At 44.1% G+C, this 13,096-nt stretch overlaps 1 protein-coding gene across 1 annotated transcript in view; it reads left to right on the top strand.

Moving 5' to 3' along the window:
* The window catches only part of GNL2 (G protein nucleolar 2), an 84,264-nt gene extending 76,067 nt beyond the window's left edge, over nt 1-8,197 (top strand). Inside the window, exons 15-16 of the mRNA XM_077481804.1 lie at nt 2,299-2,384; nt 8,004-8,197. Coding sequence (XP_077337930.1) covers nt 2,299-2,384; nt 8,004-8,153 — 236 coding nt within the window. The 3' untranslated portion in view covers nt 8,154-8,197. The remainder of the gene's footprint in view (nt 1-2,298; nt 2,385-8,003) is intronic.
* The last annotated feature ends 4,899 nt before the right edge of the window (nt 8,198-13,096 follow it).

Consider the following 13,096-nt stretch of genomic DNA (forward strand, 5'->3'; position numbering starts at 1 on the left):
TCAGGCAAAGATGTATCCTCCCCAAGAAAAGACTGATTCTCAAAGGCCCAACTGTGAGACTCCCAGGTCAACCAGTTATGCCTTGGCTCACTTCTGCATGAGGGTTCTGAGCCTCATGGTGGTCACCTTCAAGGCCATTCCCTTTTGCCTAGTTCCACTCAAGAGCTTTTCAGCTCGACATCCTCTTGATGTGAAACGAGCAGATCCCTTCTGTATTCCCCACTAATGCTGTCCACCCAGGACAAAAATCTGACATGGATTTTTAAATCCCTAGAATCCAGGAAATCACAACTCCCTGACTGTCCATGGAACCTGGTCCCACCAGAAATCTATGCTCCCCATCAGCCTTTGGCCTTTGGGAACAGACCCATAAGAGTGACTCACCCATACAGTAAGAAATGGGTGGGTAAGTTGGGACACACCATAGCTTTTTCCTACATAAACCATCCAGGGGGGGTACCATAAATTGGGCAGCCATGAATAATGTATACCCGATTCCCACCTGGACAGAGAGCCATATTCCAAGAAAAATTAGCAAGTGGACTTCCTGAGTTGCCAAGTCTCAGGGGAGTGTTCCCTTCATCCTGAGAACTTCTTGATGCTCTGTCAGGAATTGGACCAACAGAGGTTGACATCATGGCCTACTAGAGTAAAAAAAAAAAAAAAAACACTTAACAGGTTAGTGACCAGGTCCAGGGATCCCCTGGCTTTCATGATGGATGCCCTGATGAATGATCGGTTCAAGTTCAGACTGGTGTATGCATTATCTCCAGTGAAGGTTCTGCCTCAGTTGCTCCACAAGGTAGAGGAATAACCGATTCTGGTGATCTTCATCATTTCAGATTGGCCCAGGAGAACTTGGTACACAGACTCCTGGTGAACGAGCCTTGGCCTCTGTCAAACAGGCCAGGACTCTTGTCCAGGGCCCTCTGTTCCACCATGCATCTCAGTTGCTGGCTTTAAGGGCGCGACTGCTGAAACCCAGGTCCTAAAGGATTCCTTGCTTAAGGTCAGATTTCTTGCAGTATCTAATATTGCACTTGAAGGGCCTACTTGGCTGGTGCAAAAGTAGGCCCCTCAACACCCAGGAATATTCTTTTCCTTGCATCTTGGCCTTCCTCCAGTCTGGCCAGACCCAGCATCTGGCTTTTAGTACTCTAAAAGGACAGGGTTCGGTCTTATCTTTTTTTGTTCCAGAAATCTTTGGAATAGTAGAAAAGTAGTTTCTTATGTTAATCCTCCACTCTGATGGTCTGTGTCGGCATGGGACTTGAATCTAGTGCCTTTGGTTCTTCAAAAACCTCCCTTTGAACCAATTTAATTTGTGGGTTTCACTGGTAATATGGCCTTTATTGTGGTCGTTACCTCTGTCAGGTGTCTCCTGGCTAGTGGTTCTTTCTTGCAAGGAGCCTTTTCTTGTCTTACATTGGTGCATGGTGATCCTAAGATCCAGATTGTCTTGCTTTCACCTCAAAGGCATTGCTCTCTCTCCCCTATGTCCTGTTCAGAAATATGCTGAAGAAACCCCCCTTTGCTGCCTGGATGTAATCAGCGTGCTTAGGGGTCTACCTGTCTGCCACATCTTCCTTCAGAAAAAAACTTCCAACTTGAAGACCCCAAGAAGGGACATCCTTCATCTTCCACCATTGCTAGGTGGTTCAGGTTGCTCATTTCTAAGGCTTACACCCTCAAGGAAAGGGTTCCTCCTTTCCCTTTTAGGACCCACTCCACGCAATTCTATAGGCGTTTCTAGGACTTTTTTGCATCAAACACCAATTTCCCGGGTTTGCAATGCTGCCACCTAGTTTCTGTTTAGGATCCATTGGCCCTTCCTTATGTGGGCCTGTTTGCTATGTTGTCCATCCCTCAATTTATTATTGTGGGCATTCAGCTGTCTGATGTCCTGCTCTGTGTCTTCTACTGTGCGATTAATATAATTAGACATTTTTGGCTCTACCACTAAATTCTATATCTTGGAGTACAGTACAAGGCACAGGTCCCTCCCCTCTGTCATCTGCTTCTTCTTTATTGCTTACTACGTAACTGAAGTCACATACAGTTGTTGGGGTTATAGGAGATGCACTGCGGGATGTAGCTAAGGAAAGCTTTTGTCAGTGTCCAATCACCTGAAGAGAAGAGCATAAAACTCACTGTCTATGACTTACTATCCTGTACTGTCCTTTTGTTACTTGTAATGTATGTTACTATTCTGTGAGGGATAGCAAAGGATCCTAAATTATTTTGTCACTACTCTCTAGCAGAGCATAAAGCTTTACACTAATAAACTATTTTTCACAGGGAAGAATAAACTGGGAAAGAAAAGGAAACTGGTTGAAGAGGAGGAGGATGATGAAAAGCCACAGAAAAAACTAACATCAAAAGAGGTATGTATCCCTGGTCAGTAGAAATGAGGTAGGCATTGAATTGGTTTGTAGATGAAAAACATTTCAGTGTAAAAAATATCCTTTTTGTCTTCCTTTTTTTTTTTTTTTTTTTTTTTAATGGAGAGATGAACAATATGTGCTGTAACCAATTTTACCTTTTTGAACTTTGCCACTTGAGATTCTGTCTTGTACTATTTTTATTTGTGCTTACTTCTGGTTTGATGAAGTTAGATCTTGAAGTGGCATACTTGTGAAGTGGAAGGGAAAATGATTAAATGGTTTTCAAATTATTATTACAAATATGTGATAAGTGTGGCATGCATTTGTATTCAGTGAATACTTTGTAGAACCCCCTTTCTTTTTGGGTATGTGTCTACCAGCTTTGCACATCTAGAGTGACATTTGTGCGCATTCTTCTTTGCAAAATAGCTCAAGCTCTGTCAGATTGAATGGAGAGCTTCTGTGAACAGCCATTGCCACAGATTTTCATCTGGGTTTAGGTCTGGACTTCACCTGGGCCATTCTAACACATGAATATGCTTTGATCTAAACCATTCCATTGTAGCTCTTGCTGTATATTTTGGGTAGTTTTCCTGCTGGAAGGTGAACCTCCGCCCCAGTCTCAAGTCTTTTTTGCACATAGGTTTTCTTCTAAGAGTGCCCTGTATTTGGCTCCATCCATCTTCCCATCAACTCTGACCAACTTCCCTGTCCCTGCTCAAGAAAAGCATCCCCACAACAGGATGCTGCCACCACGTTTCACTGTGCGGATAGTGTGTTCAGGGTGATGTGTAGTGTTTTCTGCCACACATAGCATTTTGCTTTTAGGCCAAAAAGTTACATTTTGGACTTCTCTGACCAGAGCACCTTTGTCCACGTTTGCTATGTCCCCCACATGGCTTCTTGCAAACGGGACTTCTTATGGTTTTCTTCTTGCCACTCTTCCATAAAGGCCACATTTGTGGAGTGCACAACTAATAGTTGTCCTGTGGACAGATTTTCCAACCTGAGCTGTGGATCTCTGCAGCTCCTCCAGAGTTACCATGGGCCTTGTGGCTGCTTCTCTGATGCTCTCCTTGCCCGGCCTGTCAGTTTTGGTGGATGGTAGGTTTGCAATTGTGCCATACACTTTCCATTTTCGGATGATGGATTGAACATCATCCGTGAGATGTTCAAAGCTTGGAATATTTTTTTGTAACCTAACCTGCTTTAAGTTTCTCCAACTTTTTATCCCTGACCTGTCTGGTGTGTCCTTGGCCTTTGTGATGCTGTTTGTTCACTAAGGCTCTCTTATAAACCTCTGAGGGCTCAGAATTTATAAACCTCTGAGGGCACAGAAAAGCTGTATTTTATACTGAGATTAAATTACACACAGGTGGATGCTATTTACTAATTAGGTGACTTCTAAAGCCAATTGGTTCCACTAGAATTTAGTTAGGGGTATCCGAGTAAAGGATGCTGAATACAAATGCACGCCACGCTTTCAGATATTTGTAAAAAATGTCGAAAACCATTTGTTCCACTTCACAATTATGTGCCACTTTTTGTTTGGTCTATCGCATATAATCCCAATAAAATACATTGATGTTTTTGGTCGTAACGTGACAAAATGGGGACGATTTCAAGGGTTATAAATACTTTTTCAAGGCACTGTATAAAGAGACACTTTATGTAAGCACAGATTGAGTCTATGTATTGACCTCCTTTTGTATTCCTGTGTATTTTTTTTAGTCCATGCAGAAATTAAAATCTAGCAAAACTGTCCTTTGAACAGTGTTCTTTCAAACAGTGTTGCTTGCTTTTTCTGTGGAAGTCTTCATTGTTAAGGGCATTTTAATTAGTTTTTTTAAGAATGTGGTGAGTGTTTGTTTAAAGTGTAACTCCACAAAGTTTTGGACAGAGTTGAGAGGCATTAGAACACCAGTTTTTATTGCTGTCTGTATCCCATATTCACCTTTTTCTGTTTTCATCGACAGTGAAAGTAAATCAAACCTTTTGAGTTGAGATCAGAATAGTAATAGAGAGGATATCTTTCAATGGTAACACTAGGTCTGGTGACACACTGGGATTTCCTCTCGCTTGCTGTTTTGGTGATGGGACAGGAAGTAAATAAAGGGAAATCCTCCAATGGGCCACAGGTGGCAAAGATAAATATTACAGAATGTTATAATTCCCCCTTACTCTAAAATGAGAGAATTTTATTTTTTTTACCTTTTTTAGTTGCTCTTTAACTACTTCTGCCCCAGAAGGATTTACCCCCCTAATAACCAGTACATTTTTTGCAATACAGCACTATTACTTTAACTGACAATTGCATGGTCATGCGACTTTGGACCCAAACAAAATTGACGCCCTGTTTTTCCCACAAATAGAGCTTTCTTTTGGTGGTATTTGATCACCTCTGCGGTATATACCCCATGGCCATCCACATGTAGAAATTATGCCTAATCTGTGCCAATTAGTGCCCACAAATGACTGGCACCATTATAGAACATGATGCCCAGCAATGTGCCTATCAGTGCCACCTCATTAGTTCCCATCAGTGCTGCCTTATAAGTGCCCGTCATTGAAGAAGAAAACTTACTTATTTACAAAAAAAGTAACAGAAATAAAGAAAAACCTTTTTTTCATTTTTTTTCAAAATTTTCTGTCTTTTTTTTTTTATTTGTTGCGCAAAAAATACAAACCGTAGAGGTGATCAAATACCAGAAGAAAGCTCTATTTGTGGGAACAAAATGATAAAAATTTAATTTGGGTACAGTGTTGTATGATCGTGGAATTGTCATTCAAATTGTGACCGAGCTGAAAGCTGAAAATTGGCTTGGGCAGAAGGTGTCTAAGTGCCTGGTATTGAAGTGGTAAAAAAAATATATAAAGACGGACTCTCGTAATATCGGATTGTACACATAAAGGTGAGCCAGCTTCTTATTCCACCATTTCTCGGTGGCTCCGATTACTATCTTAGCTTATGGTCTTAAGAAAAGGTCCCCCCCCCCGTCAAGGCACACACTACTAGTTCTGTGATTGCCACTTGGGCTCTTCAGTACAGAGGAATCTGCTTTCAAGATTTGCAAGGCTGCCTCCTGGTCTTCTGTTCACGGTTTCAAAGGTGGATGTTCAGGCCTGATCTCATGCCAGTTGTGGACATGAGATCATTCTGGTGGCTTATTGAGCTGCAGACAGTTTTGTTTTTGGGACTATTGTCCACCAGTCAGTTGATCCTGATAGTTAATGACTTCCTGAGTTCCTCAATAGACAAGAAGGAAAACCGGATTTCTATACTCTGCATAAAATACTTTTCTTCCCCCCCCCCCCCCCTGTTTTCAACTTCTCGATACTGCTTTGCTGCAAACTGCAACATACTGGGAGGGGTTATCTGGGCTCGCCTATATTCTTTTTGTTTGCTGGTCAGTGTCCAGTACTGCACTTTTGTAGGTGGCAGTATAACTTGACAGGTAATGGTTTCCTTTGTCCCTCAATCTACTTAAGAGAAAGTATTAAACGGTTAGTGCCAAAATCCTGTATTTCAGGTGTGGCCATCTGATGTTACTTTAAGTACACTTTTCACTGTTAATTATGGATTTCTACTTGTCCCAAAAGAGCAGTTTAATGGGTTACTTTTTCTTAAGGTCAAGCACATTTCAAGTATCTTGGCTCTGTTTTCATCCTGCTTTGCCTTGGGCTGAAGAAGCGACCTGTTCACAACAAGGCAGAATGTACACCAAATTGGACAGTAGGCCATTAGCGGACCTTCACTTCTCCTCCTCAGAGAAGCTCCGCAATACCTAATGGAGAAAATAAATCATTACACACCAAACCGCAGTCTTGGATCAGCCAACAAAAACCTCCTCCTCATACCCAAAGCCCGGTATAAATCCAAGGGGGATTGGAGATTCACTGTCCTAGGGCCTCGGCTATGAAATGCTCTACCAATCAACATCCACCTGGAAGAAAATCACCTGGCTTTTAGGATAAAACTCAAGACCTTCCTCTTTTAGCAGACGAAAGCTCGCCACAGCGCCTAGAGGCGATTCAGTTCGCATTGTGCGCTATACAAGTATTTCATTCATTCCTCCTCCTCCCATCCCCCCTCCACAGCGGCAATATTTTAAATTTATTTTATGATTAGTTCCCCAGCTCCCGGGAACTCTCCTAGGTGAATGACGCGGTGTCTCCTGGAATGAATTATGTGCAGTCCCATTCAGTAAGGGAGAGGGGATGGGCCTAGCGGCACCTGCAACCAGCAGAGCTGGCAGCTGTCATAGGCAACAAGGTGGCACTTGACCATGCAGCAGCTGCATAGAGCAAACCAGCAGCTCAACAGAAAAGGAAGAGATGGCACAACAATTAACCAAACATTATAACAGCAATCAAAGTTAGATAAATAATCATAATGTATATAATGTTTATATCTCAAAGAAATATGTATATAGATAAAAAGTTCCAGCAATAAAACGTGGGGAGGGATTTATAAAATTACTTGCGGCAGCTCCCTTGGGAGTTGAAGCAAAAACTTTGGAAGACAAATAAGAGACTAGGCATGCCAATCTAAGTGCAGTATGTATGGACCAATTTAATGAAGAAATAAAAGGTGGCCAAGTGGCTACTCACAACTTATGAGTGAGAATCGGGCATGTAAAGGTAGTGAAGTCCATGTTCACTTATTCAGTCCAGGGTTGCATTAGTGAATGAATGAATGAATGAAATACTTGTATAGCGCACAATGCGAACTGAATCGCCTCTAGGCCTCTTTAGTGGAGGCGTCCCAGCGGAATCTGGATGAACTGCCAAGATGGAGATGTAAGACGGCCTGTATGTCTTGCTTTAGGTGGGGGCCGTCTGTCCTTATGCAAGCCAGATGAAGGTTCAGGGGGACCGGGGTGTAGCAATCGGCTGCACGCCGTCCATCCTGGGGGGATGCTGGAAACCTGGAACTGGAAGGACAAACCAGCGTGGAACGCACAACTCGATAGATTCCGTGTACTGGAAGTGATGTATGGACACGTCCATACGTCACTCCCGTTACATGGAATCCATCGAGTTGTGGTTTGTCCTTCCGGTTCCAGGTGCAGGGGGACCTGGGTGTAGGAATCGGCTGCCCGCTGTCTATCCTCGGGTATGCTGAAAACTCGGAACCAGAAGGACAAACCAGCATGGATCTCGCAACTCTATGGATTCCGTGTCCTGGAAGTGACGTATGGACACGTCCATATATCCCTTCCGGGACACGGAATCCATTGAGTTGTGTGTGGTTTGTCCTCCTGGTTCCGGGTTTCCATCATCCCTGAGGACGGGCAGCGTGCAGCTGATTCCTACACCCAGGTCCCCCTGCACCTCCATCTGGCTTGCATAAGGACACCTAAAGCTCCCACCTACAAACCACAACTTAATGGATTCCGTGTACCAGAAGTTCCGTTTTAATATAATGCTTTAAAACTGGACTCTTTGACAAAAGAAGCAACCCCTATAGGCTGCAAGTATGGAGGCATCATTCGGTACTTCAATCTATTTACCAAGAGCAAATGAACAAAATAAATTATGCATGAATTTTGATTTTATTGTGGTTTATGAACCCTTGAGGTATTTTTGTTATGCTGAGTTTTTTTTTTTTTTTTTTAGAGGAGACGTCTAGAGCGGCAACAACATTCAAAAAAAGTGGGGGTACGATACTACGACACTCACAATGTCAAAAACAAAAATCGCGACAAAAAGAAGACGGATCCACAATCCCAAAATGTCCGAAAGAAGAAATCCAAGCAGAAACATTGATTTTTTTTTTTGTGTGTTTCATTAAATGCTCTAGTTTTACAAAATGCTTTATTTTTTTTTCTTTACATTGAAAATTATATGCAAAAATATCTCAACAAACTGATTCTGAAAGGAGAAAATATTTTCTATATCTCCAAGTGCACAAACTTGCTGATCCTGAAAGAACACCATGATATATCTTTTGTGTGCTGGGGTCATGGAAAATATGGTATGCTTTGGCTTTGATGTCCAAAGTATCACATTTCAGCCTTTATCAACAATTACAGTATCATACTACTAAAAAAAAATATTCTTTGCTGAGACAAGCCGTGTGAAATGTATTGTGGCTTACCATGAATATGTCAGTTTGAAAAAAAATGGCAAAACTATAGAACACTGGTCATGAAAGGGGTTACTAACAAGAAATTTGTAAGAAAAAAAATCCTCCAGAATTGAAAAAAAATCCAAAGGATACCAACAAAATAGTATTCTAATGGCTTCAGTACTTTTCCAGTGACTGAAAGCAAACAAAAAATCAAGTATGTGATTTTATTTTTTATTTTTTTTATTTTTAACTTCACTGTTTTTACTGATCTACATAGCTTTTATTAGGTCTGTTTTTTTTCACTGGGCTGTGTCTGAGGGGAGCCTTGCATGAGGACAGCCCTGCAGATACCACACATTAATTATATACTGAGGATTATCTTTGAAATTTAAATATGGAAAAAAAATATATATATATAAATTATTTTGATTTATGTGATTTCTTGGTGGCACATAAAGTCCCATTCAACTATTTCTGCCCTTAATGGGTTTCTCGGTTTATAAAGCAGTTGGGGATGGTGTCCACTGGGAAATAATTCTCTATTGACAGGAAACTGCCACATGATCTGACGAGTCAAAAATCCTTTTTTCTTGATGGTACAGCACAAAACATGGCATCGTCCTAGATGACTGGGACTTCCAAAAAGCAATACTTAAAAAGGATCAGTGGGCATAAGAGCAAAAAAACAAACAAGGGTTTAAAGATCCTAACTACCCTGTTTCCCCGAAAATAAGACCTAGCGTGATTGTCGGTGATGGCTGCAATATAAGCCCTACCCCCCAAATAAGCCCTACCCTGAAAATGAGACCAAGGACTTTAACTAGGGCTTATATTGCACAATCACCCTAGATCTTATTTTCGGGGAAACTGGGTAGAAAACTGCTTGCAGCACCTTGCAGCCAAAGCCACATCAACAAAGGCATGAACATCGACCTGCTAATACTTAGTAAATGTCTGACTAGAAGACCAGCGGCCTTACAAAGCTGAAAAACTGATGCTTGTTGCAGAAAGGCGCAAAAAACTTCCACAGACCTAGTGGAGTGGGCCTTATCAGGAAAGGGAAGAACATTATCCTGTAGGATATAGGCCTAAACAATGACCTCTCAAGTTCACCTAGCAAGGGTGGAACGAGAAGCAGGATGTCCCCTGGTGTTTCTTCCCCCGAAGTCCAGGCAATTGCAACCGGTTCGCCTGAGACTGGTGACCCCTGCTCTGTCGTTTTCAGATGCTGCTGACCAGGACCATTCGAACAGTGAGGATGAGTCCCCGTCTGGGTCCGTGCACGTCAAAGCGCTTGTTGGAGCACTTATCACAGCTGTGCGTGATGTAGCGGCCCCTTTTGGGTCCCGTAAGCCAGCCATTCACCTAAGGTGTTCCCATATCTGACTTATTTTAACAAGTTAATTTACAAGGAATGGGGTCGACCGCAATGGACCTTTCGGTCCCCAAATACATGGCGGTGCGTTGCCCCTTTGAGTAGAGCCTTCTCAAAAAGTGGTCGGCTCCTCCGGTCATGGACCCCCCCAGTATCCAGGTTAAACAAAGTAACCAGGATCCCGGTAGAGGGGACTCCTGCATTTAACCACTTGGCGCCCATACTACGTTTATTGACATCATTGGCTTTGTGGCGGTATATCTGAATGATGCCTGAGGCCACAGACATCATTCAGATATCGGCGCTTTCAGCCGGCGATTCCCTGCACCATAAGAATGATCATAGCGGCTGTTCCGCCGCTTGATCGTTCTTACGGGCAGCGGGAGGGGACGCCCCCCCTCCCGCCGCCCTCCGGTGCTTGTACCGACTCACCACTTCCATCAGTGAGTCGGTCACAGGATCCGCCGGCCCCCGGAAGTTACCATAGATATTTCCGGCGGACCAGATCGTCCCCGGAGTCTCTATGATCGTCCGGAGGCTGGGCGCGATGTTATGTCACGCCCGGCCTCTGCATTCAAATTAACCCCGCCAATTTGGCTAGGAAGCCAGGATCTTTTTATTTTTTTTATTTTAGGCTCCCCAGCCTAGAGGTGAGATGTGAGGTCTTATTGACCCCATATCTCACTGTAAATAGGTCCGATCGTGCCATATTCCTATTACAAGGGATGTTTACATTCCTTGTAAAAATAATAAAAGTAATTAATTTTTTTTATTTTTTTTAAGTGTCAAACTAAAAAAATTTAAATAAAATTAACAATAAAAAAAAAAAGTAAAGCGCCCTGTCCCCGTGAGCTCGTACGCAGAAGCGAACGCATACATAAGTCCCACCCACATATGAAAACGGTGTTCAAACCACACATGTAAGGTATTGCCGCGAACGTTAGAGCGAGGGCCATAATTTTAGCTCTAGACCACCTCTAACCCAAAACATGTAACCAGTAAAAAAATTTAAAGCGTCGCCTATGGGGATTTTTAAATACCAAAGTTTGGCGCCATTCCACGAGAGCGTGCAATTTTGAAGCGTGACATGTTGGGTATCTATTTACTCCGCGTATCTTCCTCTTTCACATTATGCAAAAAAATGGGCTAACTTTACTGTTGTGTGTTTTTTTTTTTTTTTTTTTTTTTTTTTTTAAGCGTGAAACTTTTTTTTCAACGACCGCCATTGTATTCTCTAGGGTCTTTGCTAAAAAAACAAATATAATGTTTGGGGGTTCTATGTAATTTTCTAGCAAAACATTTTTACATGTAGGAGAGAAATGTCAGAATTGGCCTGGGCGCAAAGTGGTTAAGGATCCCATGGACAGGAAGGCCGAGGCAGAGGCTCGTTCCTTGTTTACGGTTGTGGGGTCAACCATGCGACCAGTACTGTCATCCGCACTTGTGTCGCAGACACTGAGTGGGCAAAACTTTTGCACCGCGAATTGGGAGAACAGGCTTCTCCAGTCTGTCTGGAACTAGCAGACCAACTAGTGCATGGCCTTAAGTACGTTTGTGACGTGGCCCTGGATACCCTCCACCTGTTATCCAGGGCTTCAGTGTCAGCAGTGGTGCCGAGGTGCCTGATTTGGTTGAAATGCTGGTCTGCTGTCCAGGCATCCAAAAAAGCCCTGACGGATCTTCCCTTCCTTGGCAACCGGCTCTTTGGAACCTCTTTGGATGACATTATTAAGAATGCCACAGGTGGTAAGAGTACAGTACTCCCACAGGCCAGGAAGGCTAAGAAGCCACGCCGTAGGCAAGGGCCCTCCTTTTTCCGCTCACAAACGGCTTTTTTTGTCAGCCCGACAGGATGACCACGGATGGGCAGAAACGTCCCTGGAACCGCAAGTCTGTGAACAATAGTGCTACCCTATGGAGGTTTGCCCCCACCCATGACTCGGGTGGGGGTCGCCTTCGGGAGTTTTCAGCCTGGTGGTCCTCTCGACTGTCCAACCAATGGGTCTGCAATCTGATTTCCTACGGCTACAAGATAGATTTCCTCTCTTGGCCGCAAAACAGATTCTTCCCCTCCAGCAGTAGGGGACCTGCTGAATCGTGGGATGAATGTACCTGTTTAAGAATAGGAACGTTTCCAGGGGTTCTACTCAAACCTGTTTGTAGTTCCCAAAAAGGAAAGCGGTACGTTCAATCTTGGATCTAAAAGCCCTCAATCACTTTGTTAAAGTGCAGAGGTTCAGAATGGAATCAGTTCACTCAGTAGTCGCTGCACTCAGTCAAGGGGACGCCCTGGCGTCCTTAGACATCCAGGATGCGTACCTGCGCATACCCATATGCCTCCGGCATCAAAAGTTTCTGCGATTGCAGTCGGAAGCCCACTACCAGTTTGTGGCTCTTCCTTTTGGTCTGGCATCAGCCCCCCCGAGTCTTTACCAAGGTATTGGTTCCAGTTTTGGCGTTGCTACGGCAACGTGGGATCGCAATTGTGGGATACCTAGACGATCTCCTCCTGAGGGCATCTTCCACCTCAAAATTAGAAGGATGTGCTGGGCCTCATGGTAGCCTCCTTCGAGGCAGTGCCGTATGCCCAGTTCCACACCAGAGTCCTGCAGAAGGAGATTTTGACAAATCTCAGTTGTCCCTGGATCGACAGATCCAGGTGAGCCAGTCAGTCACACTCGCTGATATGGTGGTTGAGGTCCCCGGTGATTCGGTCAGGAAAATCATTCCTACCTCTGAGATGGACAGTAAACACAACGGATACCAGTCTATCCGGCTGGGGTGGAGTGATGGGGGTTCAGTCGGCTCAGGGCCTCTGGTAGATGGAAAAATCCAAGTTGCCGATCAATCTGCTAGAATTGAGAGCGATCAGGCTGTGCCTCTCCACATGGTCGATGAGACTGCAAGGGCGTCCGATCAGGATCCAGTCAGACAACTCCACTGCAGTGGCATACATCACAAGAAGCTCAGCCGCTGCACGGGAGTTCCCTCACATACTTCAGTGGGCAGAGCGACATGTACCGGCCCTGTCGGCCATTTACATCCCGGGAGTGGAGAACTGGCAGGCGGACTGAGTCGACAGATGCTGGAGCCAGGAGAATGGGCGTTGCATCCAGAGATATTCAGGTTACTGTGCCTGAAGTGGGGCACACCAGACGTGGATCTGCTGGCCTCCCGTCTCAATCGGAAGGTCCCTAGATTCGTGTCCAGGACGAGATTCGTGGGCAGACGCGTTGGCCGCGCTGGTGGCTCCGTGGCATTAGT

The sequence above is a fragment of the Lithobates pipiens genome, unplaced genomic scaffold (assembly GCF_037356315.1).
Source record: "Lithobates pipiens isolate NorthernLeopardFrog02 unplaced genomic scaffold, aLitPip1_a1.2 Scaffold_16, whole genome shotgun sequence".
Classification (NCBI taxonomy): domain Eukaryota; kingdom Metazoa; phylum Chordata; class Amphibia; order Anura; family Ranidae; genus Lithobates; species Lithobates pipiens.